Here is an 18,498-nt window from a genome sequence, read left to right as displayed (position 1 = left end):
ATTTGTTCCAGCTATGATACACATAATGCAAATGGCTGACTGACTTTCTAAAAGAGCAGTCTCAAAAAAGAATGTTATAATGACCCCATGTTGTGAAAACATAATTCGATGTTCCATTGATATCAAATTGAGTCAAATATCCCCATCATGCTCACGTTAGAGAAAATTCCACTTTTCTCTGACTGAACTTGATGTGTTATGTTGCTAATAGGGTAAATAACCTATAACCATTCTATAAAAAGGCAGTGTAGAAAGTCTAAAAGCAATGGAAACCATAGATAAAATCACAGACATATCGGATTGAGTTAAATAATAATTTAAAAAGCATTTATTAGTTATGCTTTTATTAAAGTTAAAGTTAAAGTTATTCTACAGAAGAGTCAAGTCAGTTATCTTTTGCATGAGACAGCCTCTTTTCTTAGCTCGTCATAAAAGGGGTTAAAAACTTTAAATGCTGTTGTAGAACTTCAGAGAAACTGATAGCCTCAGACTCTAAGAGGAAATTTACATAAGCTCTGTGCTCTCTGGGACCCCCTCACCTACACATTGTAGATTTACAATGCATAAACATAAATACATGGAAAATGGATAATGACTAAAGAGGCCCACACAACAGAGTAGAAAGAGTCTTCAATAGGGTTCCAGCAGGTGGTACAAACAACAACTAAGCAATCTTGTTAGATTTCAAATAAAATATTCTTCAAGGATGCAAACTCTACCTGCTTTTTGCAGTTGGGAAATGAGGTAGTGTGAAAAGCTGAGCTAGGGAATAAATGGCCAATGTAATTTTGCCTGTTTATAGATCGTGCAACATCATTTCTGACAACTGTGCTTGCTTATCTCCCCCACCACCAGCAGCACCATCACCACCACCACAAAAATAATAGCTTTCGAAAGCTCTCACATCATCCCACACAGATTCCTCTGGGCTCAGAGAGCAGGCCTTGAATTGCAAAGCATGTGGAGCCCAGGCACAGGGAAGGCTTCGCTAAGTTCCTGGTAAATGGGCCGTGTTGCCGACAGACACTTTTGAGAAAACTGCTGAGCACAAGTTAATTTAAATCTCAAGAGAGCAAAAGTGCATGAGGAGTTCAGACAACTTTTATATCCATTTTGATTACAGACTGAGGAAAATAAAATTGACACCACAGTACAGGGGGCAGCAGGAAGTGAGGTCACTACAAGGTGAGAAATGACGAATGCTCACATTAACCTAAACTGTGAATAAAGCATGTATACTAATGGTTTCCCATGTATATTTGTACCCAATGACGTCTTTTGGAAAATTTTAACAATCCAAAATTGTAAAGCTACGTGCAGCATATCAATTCTCACACATACATATACAAATACACTCATGCACACATGCATAACATTGGCTTCTTCTCACTCACAGGTGTGGGAGGAGACTCTGAAACATCCCATAGTTCTCCTGCTATAGGCCCACACTGCTCAGGGACCTCTCCTGATGCACCTTATTATGCACATTATTATTGTCATTAACACGTGTTTCTGGTCTGTTGTTATGGAACTTTTCTGTCTTCTCAAACCCCAGCTGGTCGAGGCAGATGACCGAGTCTGGTTCTGCCAGAAGTTTCGTTCTGTTAAAGTAAGAAGAAAGCTGTTTCTTTCCACAGTCGCCTCATACAGGCTCAGGATGGGAGATTGGATCAAAGAGAAGTTTCGTTGCAATCTGTTGGTTTTCCTTCGCTCAATTTTTTTTAATTGCTCTGTATGAATTGGACCAATTTTGAATTTAATTAATTTGATTGGATTGCGATTGTATTTTGATTAAGTGGATTTTAATTGGCTTTAGTTTGAATTTCCCCCACGGGGATGAATAAAGTATCGTCTATTCTATTCTATTCTAATTGGACTGTATATTTGAAATACCTTGAGATGACATTGTTGTGATTTAGAGTTATATAAATAAAACTGCATTTAATTTAACTGAATTACAAGATTTAGCAACTTTTTAGATTTTCAGCTCTTTCTTTTTTTCAAATCAGGCACACTACAGGCCAAAAGTTTGGCAGCGAGGCCAATACAGGCAAAAGATTTGGGAGCAACTTCAAGATTCTGTTCACAATGTCTTTCTTTAAAACCTGTATGAGTTCTATGGATTTTGGGATGTAATCACTGCATGGTCAGACTGTGTTTTCATTGATATGCGCCATTTTCTTCAATTTACCTTTAGCTATACATTGGTGTTTCCAGACAATTGCTGAATAAATTTTAACAAAAGAAAAGAAGGGCTTAGTTTTAGGGTTGAGAATATTTGCAAGAGTCACAACTTCAGTGCAAAAGTAACAAACAAATAACAGTTTGCATTATTCACTTGAGCTCTTTCGCTTTTAAGAGTCTGTATACAAAAATCTCAACTGTGAAACAGGCAAGAAAGGAACAGCAGACTAAAGAAACACGAGTACAGATTTGTACTTTGAGAAAAGCAGGATACACTGAGAGAGAAATTGCAAAATATCTAATGGTGTCCAACAGTGGGAGTTCACTACACCCTGCAGAAACTGGAAGTTATGATGATAGAAAAAGGAACGCAAGAAGGATTACTACAAAAGCAGAGGGTAAACATATAATTGTCACCAGTAAGAGAGATTGGTGAAAAACAGCACCACAAATAAGGGAGGAAATCAACATGTAAAGGTAAAAACCCATATCCCTGACAACTGTGAGAAGACGTTTGAGAAAGGCTGGTCTGAAAGGTTGTGTATCTGCAAAGAAAAATAAACTTCTTCTACAAGAAAAAGAGATATGCGTGTACAAAAGCACACCAGAATTGTACCTATGATGACTGGAGACAACTTTGAGTCTACAGACAAATTGGTAAACGTCTTAAAGCACCATGCATAACACCCACAGTAAAGCATGGACGTGGCAGTGCCATGGTTTGGGGATGTTTTGCTGGTGATAAAGTAGGAGAATTGTTTGAAGTAAAGTGTATCATGAAGAAAGGAACAGTACCACTCCATCCTTCAGCATCATGCAGTTCCATTTGGACTAAGACTTGTCGGTCGAAAGTTTGTTTTGCAGCAAGATAATGACCCTAATCAATTGGTCCAAGCTACCGATACAAAAAGAAGAGGAAGGCGTTCTTCAAAAGATGGTTTGCCTCCCTCAGTCTCCTGACTTTTCTCTAATTGAGCTTGTGTGGGACGAATTGAATCGATCAATCAGCAAAGTGCGTCCCACAAATCAGCAGTTTCATTGATTAACTTAAGTAAGCTTGGAATGCAATTCCTGGCACATACCTTGAAAAACTTGTGCAACAAATGCCCCATATATGCCATGCTGTTGTTAAAGTCAGAGGAGGTTACTTTGAAGAATGCAAAGTCAAAGCAAGAAATACCCAAACACCTGATAAATACAGTAAAAATGTATTCTAACAAGAGACTCTTTATATAATAATCATGTTTATTTTAAGTAAACATGATTATTACATAATGTAAGTATACCAATAAGATGACCTATGATCTTTTTAGTACAAATTTGATTTTGCTTCCAAACTTTTGGCCTATAGTGTGCATACGGAAAAATCAAGTCACTTTTTGAACAAAGCTCTGTTTGGTTACTTTCAGTATAACAACGCCTCACCATTGCAGGCACAACATAGAAAAACCTTGCACTAATGCATTGACTGAATGCAAAGTTGTGACCTTAAGCCATGGTGTCAAGTCTTCAAGTCAAAGCAGGAGCTCGTGGTGTCAACACAGGATCAAGAAAGGAGGCTGAAGAGTATCAGGAAAATCTTGAATTGGACATTCTTGAACTGTGTGCTATTACAAGCTCAACAAAATGATGTAAAAACAGCTAGGATCTCGTCGAGTCATAGTAACTGACTTCATGTTCATCCATCCATCCATCATCTGCCGCTTATCCGAGGGTCGGGTCGCGGGGGCAGCAGCTTTAACAGAGAAACCCAGGCGTCCCTGTCCCCGACTTCATGTTCATTTCAAGTTAAAGTATTACAGCTTTCACCAGACTGGCATGCTTGGAAACCAGATAGAAATACCCCAGATAAAAATTTCAGGTAAAGCCACAGAAAAACAAAACACATGGCTAATTAACAAATCAATACAGTTGAGACCAATGTTGTAACTGGTCTCATTCTAGTAAAGCAAATGCTATTAACATCAACTTAGTATATTCTCATAACTCAAAAGCTAAACAGCCACACATACAATTAGGAAACACGGAAAATATCCGTACAGTTAGCTTCAGTAAAGATACAATCTCTGTGTTTGTGTTCATTTGCACAACGCTATTGCAGTAACTTTTATTTGACTGCAATACTATGACCCACTGACCCTTCCCTTTTTTTCACAGAGATCTCACATGTGAAAATGCTTGTATAGTCGCACAACTTCATTCTTCTTGCTGTTTCCTAGCCGCCAGTGCCACTTTTCCTTTGAATTTGTTTGTTTCTTTATTATTAGTATTTTTCCTGATTAATTACTTACAATTCATTAGACACCGATAAAAGTTAAACACCATTTTAAGGTTAACTGGTCATTGTGTACCTGAGATATTTCAATCTAAATTAAAGTTACTTTCAAATTAAAGGGACTGCTTTATTTTAACATTTTAACATGTTAAAATGTTGCTTAAATGATTACATTATCGATACATTTAACTGCAACTGCTGCCCTATTAAAATCAAATTTCTAATTAGGTAAAACAAAACGTTCATTTCCAACAGTGTTGGGGGGACTGGGAGGGAATCAGCTCTTTAATCAACGAAATTCACACACACACACACATACATACATATATATGGAATATCTTCAAGCACTAGAATCTCTCTGCTGTGTTGCCTGAAAGTATCGTGACAATAACAATGCTTCTTTCAAGATTCAATAACAAATCAATAACTGCAAACTTTAAGAATGTAAGTTCACACTTGATATAAAATGCCACTTTACAGGCTTCTCGAGTATAGATACACTATTTTTATGTCATTTTTAAAATTTTGTCTCATCTATTGATTTTAATTTCCTTTCCTTCTACACACAGACATCCACCCATTTTCTATACCCACTTAATCCGTCAATCAGGTCACAGGGGGGCTGGAGCCTGTCCCAGCAGTCATCGGGCGAGAGGCGGGGTACACCTGGACAGGTCGGCAGCCCATCACAGGGTCACACACAGACACACAACCACACACACTCACTCATAAAGAAAATTTTGCATGACATTGGGAGGAAGCCGGAGAACCCGGAGAGAACCCACACATACACGGGAGAACATGCAAACTCCACCTGAAAGGCCCCAGCCGGAGTTGAACCTGAAACACTCTCGCTGTGAGGCGATGGTGCGAACGACAACACCATCGTGCATTTTATCATTATTATTATTATCATTATGATTATCATTATATATTAGTTTTTAGTTGAAACAATTGAAAATAAAACTCTATCAGTTAGTATCACACAAGAGAAGTTTATGAACACTATGTCCCTCTGACTTGTTTTGTTATGCACATTCCCAGGCCTGAAACTGCCCAAGAACACCTCTCACCACATTGCTTTGCTTCATGATCCTTTGATGGTGTCTTTGTGGCCTCTTCATGATGTGTGTATGGCTGTACATGTGCAGGGCTCACACAGATTTTTTTTTATGATAGTGGTGTCACATCCTACAACTGCAGGGGGAGCCAAAGAGCAAACAATTTGTCAAATTCTCCAAAGTTGCTTTAATTGTAACACGAAAAGCAGACTGCTGTTCTTTTCCGAGTGTTCCCTGTAATTTCACCTGAACATAGAAACAAATGTCACAAGGGACAGCTGATTTTGATCATGTAGGTTGTAGATCGGTTAATGTAAAGATGCTTGTGATAGAGGGACTTAGTTCAGCCGCCAACAGCTGTAGAACCCTGGCAACTGATAATCAATTAAACCTGTTACTCCAAGTGGACTTTGTGTATAATGTTTCATTGTCAGACAGTCCGTTAAACATAACCTACATAAGTTGTTTTAGAGTAGGTTTGTTTGGACTTTGACCACATGCAAAGCATCACACTTTAGAATTCTGATTAATATTTAATCATGATGACAATAATTAATATGATGTATATATTTGTGCAACAAACGTAATGAAGGAAAACTTATCCATCACATTGTCCCAGAATCCATGATCCAAATTCTAAAAATCATTTATGATATCAGAAAAAGGCAGCACGTGTTCCACAAAGGATTGTCTGCATTTTACTTGTTAAAAGGTTTTGCTATACAATGCACCAGTACATTGATGGTGAAGTAGCACTTATCAGCCACAGTCTGAGAACTGACCACAGTCAAACAATTAACATGCCACACAAAGACGGGTCTATTTTAGCTCTGCTGTGTTGAGACTGCATCTGACAAGGCTGCATTCGAAGCTCCACTGTGGGTTGATGTTTGTCCAGAAGCCACACACATGCTCTTAATTCCATTAACTGGAGACATCTTTTTTTTCAATGGACAATATTGTTTGTGACTTATTTTGCCTTGTGGCAACTCAGGCCGCATGACCAGAGAGGATGATGTCTGCTCTGTCACAGTTTGACTTCTCTGCATGGCTGAAGAAAGGTAGGTGCTGGATTTGTTTCAGTTATTTTAAACTTTTGATAGCACACTGCCCACAACAGGATCAAAACCAATCCAAATGGTCGTGTCATCGCAAAAGTCCACAAAACGATTTCTGTGACATCATCAGTGGAATCTGGGCTCCTTTATTGTATGGGTGTGCTTCTCTCTAAATTCTGCCTTTTATGGACACCGCACAAAGGAGAACGGGGCTGTTCCTGTAGTGAAGCTGAAAAAACGATTGTGATTAAGTCTACCATCGGAAGCAGGTTTTAAAACGCCAAAGAGTTGATTCCATTGTAGTTGTTTGTCCATCTGTGCAGAAAAAATAGCACACGTATCTGTATCTGTATCAGATGCAGTGATACGTGCTGGAATCCAGTTCCAGAACACTTGATTAATGCTATACTTGTTCATAGTAAAACGTGTCTACTGAAAAATAAAAGACCGTTTGTTTCCAGAATAACTAATTATAGCTATAAAAGCTTTTTTTTGTCATAAAAACGTCAAGTTTGCATGATAAACTTTCTTTCCCTCCCTGCTTCCTACTCGCGGGGGACAGCTGTTAGAGCTGGTAGCGGCTGAGATAGTTCGTGTTACACGGCGGGTTTGTAGGTGTTCTGGGTTCGGCCAGAACCCGAATAAAGAATATATCCAGGCTGCTCTCGAGGGGTTTCGAAGGGAATGCGGGTCTTACGCTTTTGCTTCATGATTTTGGTCACTAAATTTGCAGATTTTAAATAGAACTTGGCTCATGCAGCCCACGAACTCTGATAACGGATAAATAATAAAAACTTCGAGTTCGAGGTCTGTCACACTAAAACATTTAACATTCCATCTAAATATATTTCACTTGAATGACACACTTTAAACCCTTAATATATACATTTCTAAAATCATCTCCGGTGCTTCTCGGTAGACGTTAGAAGAAGTTTTACAGCATGTTCGCTCTTTTCCTTACCTTGTTCTCCTGTATCATCTCCACGTGCTCTTTCCAGTGTGCCGCTCAGCGACAAAAAAATAAGAAAAACGAGTAAACATCCACATTTTGCCGGTGATGTTTGGACATTTTTCTGCCTGTGTTTACTGTACATCCCTGTGACCCTCGGTAGCGCCGGCAATCCCCCCTTTCCTCGCCGTTGTCCAACTCTGCCTCCCTTTCAGACTGTCGTGCGTCAAATAGCAGATATTACAATGAAGCACTTCCTGTTTAGACCATCAAAATAAACGAAGATTAACGACGATGACTACATTGCATTGCTAAATTCCTTCCAAAGCGCTCGTCTTTTCACTCTGTCATTAATAATGTTTGTTTAATTATATATTGATTATTAATTGAATGCATTTCTATAACCCACTGCTACCCATATACAGTGATAATATGGGTAATAGCAGCATTTTAAAGAAGCAATTAAAGCAATTCATCTATCCCTTTTCTATACCCACTTACTTAAATTTAAGGTCGCCAGGGGGCTGGAACCCCCTCCAGTCATCACTAGGCGTGAGGCATGGCAAACCCCAGATAGGGCCTCAGTCCATCACAGGGCCTCATAGAGACAAACAACCATGGATGCCCACAGTCACTCCTAGGGTCAATTTTGGGTTATCAATCAAGCCACATATATAGGGGGAGAACATGCAAACTCCACACAGAAAGGCCCCAGCCAGGATTCGAACCAGGAACCCTCTTCCTGTGAGGCCATCATGCAGTCCTAAAGCAATTCAACTAAGCTAAAGTCCTTTTGATAATGTTTAGCATATTTAGTGGACTGTATACAGCTTTTTTATGTCTTCTGCCGTTATTGTCAGATGGTTTTCAATTAACTGTATTTTTTTATCGTCTATTGTCTAAAAATGATTTTAAACTGTTTGAGCACTCCATATTCTCCAGCATATACTCCAGCCATAGTCACACACACATTCAGAAAGGGGCTTCTTATTCTATTCGTAGAGCATTTTTCTCTGTTATACACAACCTCACACAGATGAATATATCACAGGCAATGTGGGGTTTGGTACCTTGCCCAAAGTCTCTTCAGGGATCCTCTGATTGGTGTTAGAATAGGCCAATCTATCCTCTAAGTCACTCCCAACTTGTTTTATAACTCTGCACCTTGGTACATCAAGCACTGTCACACAGACATAGAGACACATGTGAGACATATGAGCAGACATATGCACCCACACATAAATTGGTCAGCTAATCAAATCCCCCAGCAGCAAAACTGCATCAGCAGCAATATGCAACAGGGAAAACACAGTCTATATATTTTAGTTCTTTCGTCCATGGTATGTAAAGTCTAAAATAAACCTTGAATGGGCTTTTAATTTAAGTATGTGTCGCAATGTAAAGGTTCTGCTCAAAAATTGAACCTGATCCAGACTCAAATTTAATCCCTTAGTTTTCACAGACATGTTTTAATTCTTAAAACGATATGTTGCTACCATAACTTGTCCACATTTAGCCTGCTTTAGGTTAAGCAGGTTAGATTATGGATAATAAATCAGCATGTATAAAAGTGCTGCTTACTGATCATCCGTAAAGGGAAGATCAGAACCTTATGAAGAGATGCGTTCTTTCTCTGATTTCTTTAGCAAAATGTGTAGAAACCATTTGAATCCTTTTGTCTTCCCCCGACAAGTATGGGACGTAGGGTGCTTTTTATAATGCTTCTTAATACTTATACTAATATTTAATTAATCGATAATTAATTGCAGTCTAGGGTCTATACAGACCAAGTCTGAGCTTAATAACATAATACCAACTCCTTTGTGGGTTTTTTAAAACTTTCACATATAAAGTATTTTATGTTTCCCGTAAGCATTTAACTATGCTATGTTGAGATGTGACATGGGTTGAATTCAAAACATCAATTTCATTCATAAAACGAGTTTCCATATCCAGAGATCAGTTTAATCGTTCATTTGGCTAGATTTTATATTACTCTTATTTTGAAGCAAAATCAACCGTCAACCGTTCTTGATGTGATAATGTTTAACCTGACATCTCCTGGTGCTTCAGAAAACAAGGAATGGATTTCATAAAACGTGTTTTCACGTTTCTGAGTAAACTACATCCAAATGAATGACAAATCTGTAAACATACTTAACTTTATATTAACTTTGTGTGTGTGATAGTGGTGTCTGGCAACAAGAAGGTTGTAGGTTTAAATAAATGTTAAATTAGCATGATCTCTGACTGCATGGGATTTCTCATCACATATTCAATAACCACGATATCTAAATTGTGATTATGAGTGTGAGCGTCTATTTTGTTCCCAACTATGTTTCAGAAAAAATATATACAATTATTGATGCTCAATTCAAAAATACCTTATTATGGAGTTTCACTGTTCTCAAGACCCCCAAACTCTTTGTTTAAAGTCCAGATAGATAGATAGATAGATAGAGTCCATATCTGTTCCCACCACAGATCCAGCACTCCTCACCAGTCTGTCCAAATGTCTAGCATCCCTCTTTTTAAAACTGCCCCCCAACAAACCACAGCATAAAAGAGAACACTAGACACAACAGACTGGTAAAATATCAACAGCAGTTTTTTACAGATGTTAAAGGATTCCAGCCTTCTCAGGAAGTAAAGACGACTCAGTCCTTTACGGTACATGCTCTCTGTGTTAACAGTCCAGTCAAATTTGTCATCCAGCTGCAGTCCCAGGTATCAGGTAGACGGGGTCTCTTCCTCCTGTCCGCCATCATCTCCTTGGTCTCGGAGGTGTTAAGCTGCAGACGGTTAGATCTGCACCTTCCCACAAAGTCCTATACCAGGCCCCTGTACTCCAGCTTTTGCTGCTGTTTTGCAATTGAAAGTACTCCATATCCATGGGACATATAGCAACAGGCAACTCACAAGAGTTGAAAAACAACAGACCAACGTACAATGTTTATGTTTATGCATTTAGCAGACGCTTTTATCCAAAGCGACTTACAGATGAAGATATAACAAGCTATATAAAAGAAGCTAACAATAAGCTACATAGAAGAAACCCACTAGTCAGACTCTGTCAGAGGTGACAGAGTAGAGATAGGGTGCAGGCATAGAAGGAAGTGCAGAAAGATAAAGTGCAGAGATAGAGGGGGGTACGGAAAGTACAAGGTAAGTGCTAGGATAGGAGATGCTCTCTGAAGAGCTGGGTTTTCAAGAGTTTCTTGAAGATAGACAGGGACGCCCCTGTTCTGGTAGCGCTCGGTAGGTCATTCCACCATCGTGGGACGACACATGAACAGAGTTTGGATTGTCTTAAGCATGGTGTAGGAGCTGCTAGACAACAATCCAACGGAGGGACTGAGTTGGGACAGAAGCCTTTGCAAGAGCATTCAAGTAGATGGGAGCCGTTCCATTAAGCACTTTGTAACTTTGTAAGCTAACATCAGTGACTTGAATTTGATGCGGGCAGCTAAGGGTAGCCAGTGGAGTTCAATGAACAGAGGGGTGACGTGTTCTTTTAGGCTGATCGAAGCCATAAAGCCGTTCTGGACCATCTGCAGAGGTTTTACAGCAAAGGCTGGGAGACCAGTTATGAGAGCAGTTAGGAGAGCGTTGCAGTAGTCAAGGCGGGAGATGACCATGGCCTGCACCAGGAGTTGGGTGGCATGTTGGGTCAGGTATGGTCTGATCTTTCTTATGTTTATTAATGCAAAGTGGCATGAACGAGCAACCGAGGTAACGTGATCTTTGAAGGTTAGTTGGTCATCAATCATGACACCCAAGTTTCTAGCTACCTTTGATGGAGCAAGAGATAGGGATTCAGTTTGGATGCAGATGCTGTGGTGTATGGTTGGTTTGGCTGGGAAGACAAGCAGTTCAGTTTTTGGGAGGTTAATTTGGAGGTGATGGGATTTCATTCATGTTGATATGTTATAGAGACAGTCTGAGATTCAGCTGAGACCGTGTGGTCATCAGGTGGGAATGACAGATAGAGCTGGGTATCATCAGCATAACATTGGTATGAGAAGCCATGTGATCGGATGATCTGTCCCAGTGAGGTGGTGTATATGGCAAAGAGAAGAGGTCCCAGTACTGAACCATGGCGAGGCGAGGTGGTGCGCTGCAGAAGTGTGACCAAACCAGGATACTTTGAATGACCGACCAGTGATTCAAACCAGGAGTGTGCTCTCCCTGTGATGCCCATGCTAGAGAGTACGGACAAAAGGATACTGTGGTTGACAGTGTCAAATGCAGTCGATAAGTCGAGCAGGATAGGTACAGAGGACTTAGCTGTCGCTCTGGCTTCTTTTAAGGCTTCTGTCACAGCCAACAAATGCATTTCAGAAAACGCAATGACATTTCAGAAAACACGACAACATTTACATGAAATGTCATTGTGTTTTCTGAAATGTCGGCACGTTTTCTGAAATGTTGCCGTGTTTTGACACTTAGGGCCACCATACATTGCACCTGATACTGAGAACAAAGACAGAACTACTTTTTCCATTCACAGATATGCAATACTGTATATTTCAAAATAAAAAAAAATCTATAATACATATCTTTGTCTCACTTCTTTGATTGGATTTTCTCATTTTTGGGACTTGTCTGAAACTTATAAGATATATAAGAGGAAATGTAAATGGGGTCGCAAACTTCAACATCTCTTTATTTTCATGTATTTTTGGCAATATGGCTGCACACTAAAGTAAATATCAAACTTATAATATAAATTGATATGTATACATCGCATAACTGATATTAATCACTTGTATGTAAGACGGTTTTAAACACTGTCAGTCAGACTACCACTCAGTTTTCCTTTGACTGAGTAATGACGAGAGTTACAATACCTATTGATATTTATTGAAACATTACGTCACATGTTTTCTCTCTTGTTGCAGTGCAGTAAAGATTTTGTGCAGCTACAGTTTTCAGCGTTGCGGTTTTGTGCAATATGAAATAATCTGAATTCACTTGAGCTTGCTGACTGCCTTGCCTCTGCAGGCCTTTATCATGACCAACACAAAATGACAGACATATCGTTGTCTAGTCCAAAAGAGCTATCTGTTTCCACCAGAGGACTCAGATCATGTGAGCTGCTTATTTTGTAATGTGTATATGCAGCAACCAGAGCATTCGAGCAGGCCCAAATGAAGCTTAGAGTAATTGTAGATGTATCCCCCAGCTACAGTCATTTGTGGGTGTCACGCTCATTCTCTTTGACTTTGGAATTATAGCAAAGATTTTGATTCAGTTGGCGGGGGGGGGGATAAGATGGATTTATTTCACCTCGTAAGGAAAATGACTCCTCTGCTGCACAACCAGTTCAGACTCCTTATTCTGCTGGGGGGAGAGTATATATCGCACTTGTTCAGTGAGCTGTGGCACAAATGGTTTATTTTATGTTGTTGGTGTTCCGCTCTGTTTGGGGGATAGTGTCCCTACCACTTGTTCCACTGAAAGGTCAGAGGCTTAAATTGAGGGCCATTTAAATCCATCATCCTGGTCTCATTGCTCAGTGAGAGGAAGAACAATGTAATAGGAAGAGCATAAGATTTATTTGTCCTGTAAGGTAATTTGATAACATACTTTAATGCAGTGTGATAATCTAGTTCAATTTAATTAAATTCAGTTTTATTTATATAGCGTCAAATTACAACAATTGCCATCTCAAGGCACTTAAATAATATAGTCCAATTCAAGCCAATTGGAATTCAATTCATTGTAATCATAATCCAATGAAATCCATTTAATTAATTTAAAAATAACCCAATTCATTCATATAGAGTCAATTCAAAAACAATATCCTAGCTAACAAAACCAACAGATTGCACCGAAACTTGTCTTCAGTCCAATCTCCCGTCCTGAGCCTGAGGCGACTGTGGAAAGGAACGACTCCGTTTAACAGGAAGAAACCTCTGGCAGAACCAGAACCAGGAAGGGTGGCCATCCGCCTCGACCAGCTGGGGTTTGAGAAGACAGAAAAGAGGGAAAAGAGGGGGGAAAAACACCATAACACCATTCAAAGGATATCTGTTGGAACAGGGAAACACAAGTTAATAACCATAATAATGTCACATGTACATAAAATCATTTGAGAAATTAAACAGGGGGAAAAAAGAGAGCAAAGTGAGGAAAGGTGTGACAGATGAGGTCCCCCAGCAGTCTAAGGCTATAGCAGCTTAACTATGGGATGTTTCAGGATTACCTGAGCCATCCCTAACTATAAGCTTTATCAAAAAGGAAAGTTTTAAGCCTAATCTTAAAAGTGGAAAGGGTGTCTGCTTCCTGGACATTTACTGGCAGCTTATTCCACAGAGAGGGGCCTGATAACTGAAGGCTCTGCCTCCCATTCTACTTTTAGAAACTCTGGGAACAACAACTAAACCTGGAGTTTGGGAGCAAAGTGCTTTGTAAGGAAAATACCTTACAATTAGATCTTTAAGATATGATGGAGCTCGGTCATTAAGAACTTTATATGTGAGAAGAAGAATCTTAAATTCTATTCTGAATTTAACAGGGAGCCAATGAAGAGAAGCTAAAACTGGAGAAACATGATCTCTCCTGTTAGTTCTCATCAGAACTCTGGCTGCAGCATTTTGGATCAGCTGGAGGCTTTTCAGAGAATATGTGGGACAGCCCAATAATAAGGAATTACAGTAGTCCAGTCTTGAAGTAACAAATGCATGAACTAATTTCTCTGCATCACCCTGAGACAGGATGTTTCTGATTTTAGCAATATTACGAAGGTGAAAGAAGGCAGTCCTAGAAACCAGTTTTATATGTGCGTCAAATGATAAATTCTGGTCAAAAATAACTCCAAGGTTCCTCACTGTAGAACTAGAAGCCAAGGAAATACCATCTAGAGTAACTATATAACTAGACAATTTCTCCCTGAAGCGCTCAGGTCCAAAGAGAACAACTTAAGTTTTGTCTGAATTTAAAAGCAGACAGTTCTGAGTCATCCAGGTCTTTATGTCTTTAAGACAGGCTTGTAGTCGGACCAACCTGTAGGTTTCATCTGGTTTCATAGATAAGTACAGCTGAGTATCATCAGCATAGCAATGGAAATGTATGCCATGCTGTCTGATAATGTTACCTAATGGAAGCATGTATAAAGTAAAAAGAATCGGTCCAAGCACAGAACCCTGAGGAACTCCATGACTTACTCCAACGTGTGGAAGGAAGATTCTTCATTTACAAGAACAAACTGGAAACTATCAGATAAATATGACTTAAACCAGCCTAATGCAGTTCCTTTAATCCCAATAACATGTTCAAGTCTCTGTAACAGAATGCTGTGATCGATCGTATCAAATGCAGCTGTGAGATCCAACAGGACAAGCACAGAAACAAGTCCGCTATCAGAAGCTAACAGGAGATCATTGGTAACTTTCACCAGTGCCGTTTCTGTGCTATGATGCACTCTGAATCCTGACTAAAACTCTTCAAACAGATTATTTCTATGTAAATGATCACAAAGTTGAACTGCAACTATTTTTTCAAGAACTTTAGACAAAAAAGGGAGATTGGATATAGGTCGATAATTAGCCAACACTTCTGAATCAAGAGTAGGTTTTTTTAATTAAAGGTTTAATTACAGAAACCTTAAAAGTCTGAGGTACATATCCTGTCAACAAAGACAGATTGATCAAATCCAATATGGAAGTATTGATTAAGGGGAAAACCTCCTTGAACAGTCTGGTTGGGATTGGGTCTAAAATACAAGTTGATGGTTTAGAAGAGACTATTGCTGTTAGCTCAGAAAGATCAACTGGACAGAAGCTGTCTAAATACAAATCAGGTTCTAAAGATACTTCTAAAGCTGCTCTACTTGATGATACATCAGTGATAATAATGGGAAGGATTCCATTAATCTTCTTTTGTTGTTATACCTATTGTATAAGATGCATGTTAATATGGACAACAAATAAACACTGAGTCTTTATCCATTCCTCTATTTCAACATTGTTCACCTTCCGCTTCTGGTTAATCTCCACAATAACCATATAATAAAAAAAACATCTTCAACAATGACTTAAGAAAAACAGTTAACAGTCACACAATTGTGATCTACTTTATGTTGGCATATTTCTAAAATGTATCTTGATTCTAACTCTATGAGTTATGTCAACTTTGTACTCTTCTATTGACAGAGATTCAAGGAGATTTGTTTTCTGTTCACCTGCAATGAAGATTTTACTGACTGACTTGAAGAGGTAGCTATAGAGAGGGGGGTCCTGGAATCTCCTCTTAAAGTGCTACTCTTGCAACTCAAACCCAAACAACTGGATGTCTGGATTTCAGATTGTCTGGTCTTATGTTCCTGGCTGTTTTAATGCAGTTGGTGTTACTGTGTAAGTAACTAAGTAAATTAACACAACAAAAAAAATGTTATGGAAAATTTTGCCCACATAAAGCTTGGGTGCATTGTGAGGCACTTCAGGCTGCTGCCACTACACTGACCGTGAGAAGTAAGACGCTGAATGAATGAAGAAATGTCCAGAAAGCTTCATAACCTGTGCAAGTATCATTTGATATGCAAGATTAGTTTTAGAGTATTTAAAAGCTTGGTGCTTCTTTCTCTTGACTGTTCTTCCATGATCGAATAGAATTGCATATTCTTATTATACAACACATTTTACAGATTACCAACTGCCTACATGTGCTGATGCTTAAGGCGTACACACCTCGATTCCCTTTGGTCCAAGCCAGTTCTAATATGGTAAATGGTAAATGGACTTGTACTTGTACAGCGCTTTTCTAGTCTAACTGACCACTCAAAGCGCTTCACTACATGCCGCATTCACCCACTCACACACATTCATACAGCACGTCTTAAGATTCATAACTACATGCTTTCTAAGCATTCACACACATTCATACCCCCAATGATACACTGGGGGGGCAACGTGGGGTTCAGTGCCCAAGGACGCTTCGACATGTAGCCCGGGGAAGCCAGAGTCGAACCACCGACCTTCCGATTGGTGGCGACTGCTCTTCCTCCTGAGCTACAGCATATTCACCAATATGCTGCCAGTACAGAGAACAGTTCTGCAACTACCACTGTGGTAGGAGAGATTATATAGTATGGGGGCTAGAATACATTGACTAATTAATTCACAGCCATTAATCAGACCTATCATTGAAAATGCACTTAGTGCTCATTCCTTGTTCTTAAAGACTCTTTACTAGTCCTACTAGCTTTAACAAAGACAGCATTACTTAAGTGAGAACCCAGATACACTATAGCTTTTTTTGTGTAAGACACAGGAGAAGAAATCAGGAGACATGATAAGTAAGCACAACTGTCTGAAGCTCATCTACGTGCCAGCCTTAATGACCAAGTGTTCCATCTGGAGAACTCTGGGACTGAAATTAGTGATGAAGATGGTATGCATTGCTTGAGCAGTGCTCTTTTATTTGTGTCACAGTCTTGAGTAGCCTACATCTCTCAGTGAATATGATAAACGATTAAACTCATTTTAGCTATGCTTATTCTAGAGCAGTGTTTTGCCTAAATATACTTTAGCTGAGCAGATGCTCTAATCACTCGATTAACAAGTAAGAGGTCATTGTTCACAATCTTTGCTTTCTCTGGATGTTTGAAGCCTCTCTACCGTTATTACATTGATAAAAACATTAAATACACCAGAAGTCACTTTTCATGTTACAACTGAAAAAAAGTAAAGTTTCGAGCCATAGACTTTCAATGGATGAAGAAACACATGGCTGTTGTAGCCAGCTATGTCAAAGTTGAATGCCATGAATCTACAAAACTGCCAAGTCTTTTTGCTAGATCCCACATGCAGAGGTTTTAGAGGCAAATATGCATGGAGCAAAAGACAGGATGCTGGGAGCAATATTCAAAAACACAAAAACAAGCTGTTAACACATTATATGTGATGTTTTTAAAAAGGTTTTGTACAGAATGAGTGAAAGAATGAGATGTTAAATGAGACAACTAGGCTGTTTCGCAAACCAAATGTGCATGACCCGGTGCTATGTCCAAAAATTGGTATCTTCTAAGTGAGTGAGTTAGTTTGTGGTTTGTGGGTATTATTTTGGCAACTGGTAGCCACAACATGATACACTGTTTTCTTTGCAGCCATTTAGTTAGGTAACATAAGCCTTTATTGAGAAACACCTTTTTTATTTCTTTTGAACACACTGGTTCATGTTTATTCAGTACAGTTAGGTATATCTTAAAAAGCACAATTTTCATTATATCTCTGTAACAAATCAAGATATGTCTTGATATCAATGTCTTTCAAGCAGCAGAGGTATCATCTCCTTACTTTGAAACCGAGTCTTATTTTTAATTGGAAAGCTAAATTCTTACTCCCAAGGCAGTGAAGCCAATATTGAACCCCTACTTTTACTGCCTTTTACTTAAGACATTTGATGTGAAAATGGTCATATTCTGCTGACACATCTTTATGTTTGCAAAATAAACCCTTTTGGCTTTTATAACAAATTTATATTTTCTGTCAAGTAAAATTTCAGCTACAGAAAATGTAGAGTATAACCCCCTTTGCCAAAATAATTTTGGAAGGAAAAAGAAAGGAAAAATATTTTTTTCAATTAACAATAACCTTTCTCAGTCTGAGCAGTTGTGTAAATGTGTGTATGTTGTATTTGAATTATTTAAAACCATATGTTGTATCATAGCTTTTTTTCCCTTTTACTAACATGTTGTACAGTGCACCGGTTTTTGAGAAATGGGTTTATATGTCTCTTGCTTCATGAATAAACACTGAAGCTCATGAGACCTCTAGCAGGACTTCTGTTTTTCAGCAACCACTTATGGTTCTCCTTATCACAAGGTAGCAGTGGTATGTGCTTCATGTTAATGTTTTCTGTTTACTGCTAGATGTTTGGGAGGTTTTATTCACCAAATCTATATTCAGTGACATAGCTTCAGCATTGCTTTGTTGTAAAAAATGTAAAAAGCCAAATTAGTCTTCAAAG

The 18,498-nt window shown here is 38.9% G+C and overlaps 1 protein-coding gene across 1 annotated transcript in view; it reads right to left on the bottom strand.

Moving 5' to 3' along the window:
- Positions 1-7,750, bottom strand: part of adam19a (ADAM metallopeptidase domain 19a) — a 223,620-nt gene extending 215,870 nt beyond the window's left edge. The window contains exon 1 of the mRNA XM_072376152.1: positions 7,540-7,750. Within this exon, the coding sequence (XP_072232253.1) occupies positions 7,540-7,672 (133 nt within the window). The 5' untranslated portion in view covers positions 7,673-7,750. The remainder of the gene's footprint in view (positions 1-7,539) is intronic.
- Between the last annotated feature and the right edge of the window lie 10,748 nt (positions 7,751-18,498).

This window comes from Leuresthes tenuis, unplaced genomic scaffold, assembly GCF_036924035.1.
Source record: "Leuresthes tenuis unplaced genomic scaffold, fLeuTen1.0.hap1 SCAF_22, whole genome shotgun sequence".
Lineage (NCBI taxonomy): Eukaryota > Metazoa > Chordata > Actinopteri > Atheriniformes > Atherinopsidae > Leuresthes > Leuresthes tenuis.
The sequence above is the reverse complement of the archived record's forward strand: the minus strand, read 5'-3'. Positions and strand labels throughout refer to the sequence as shown.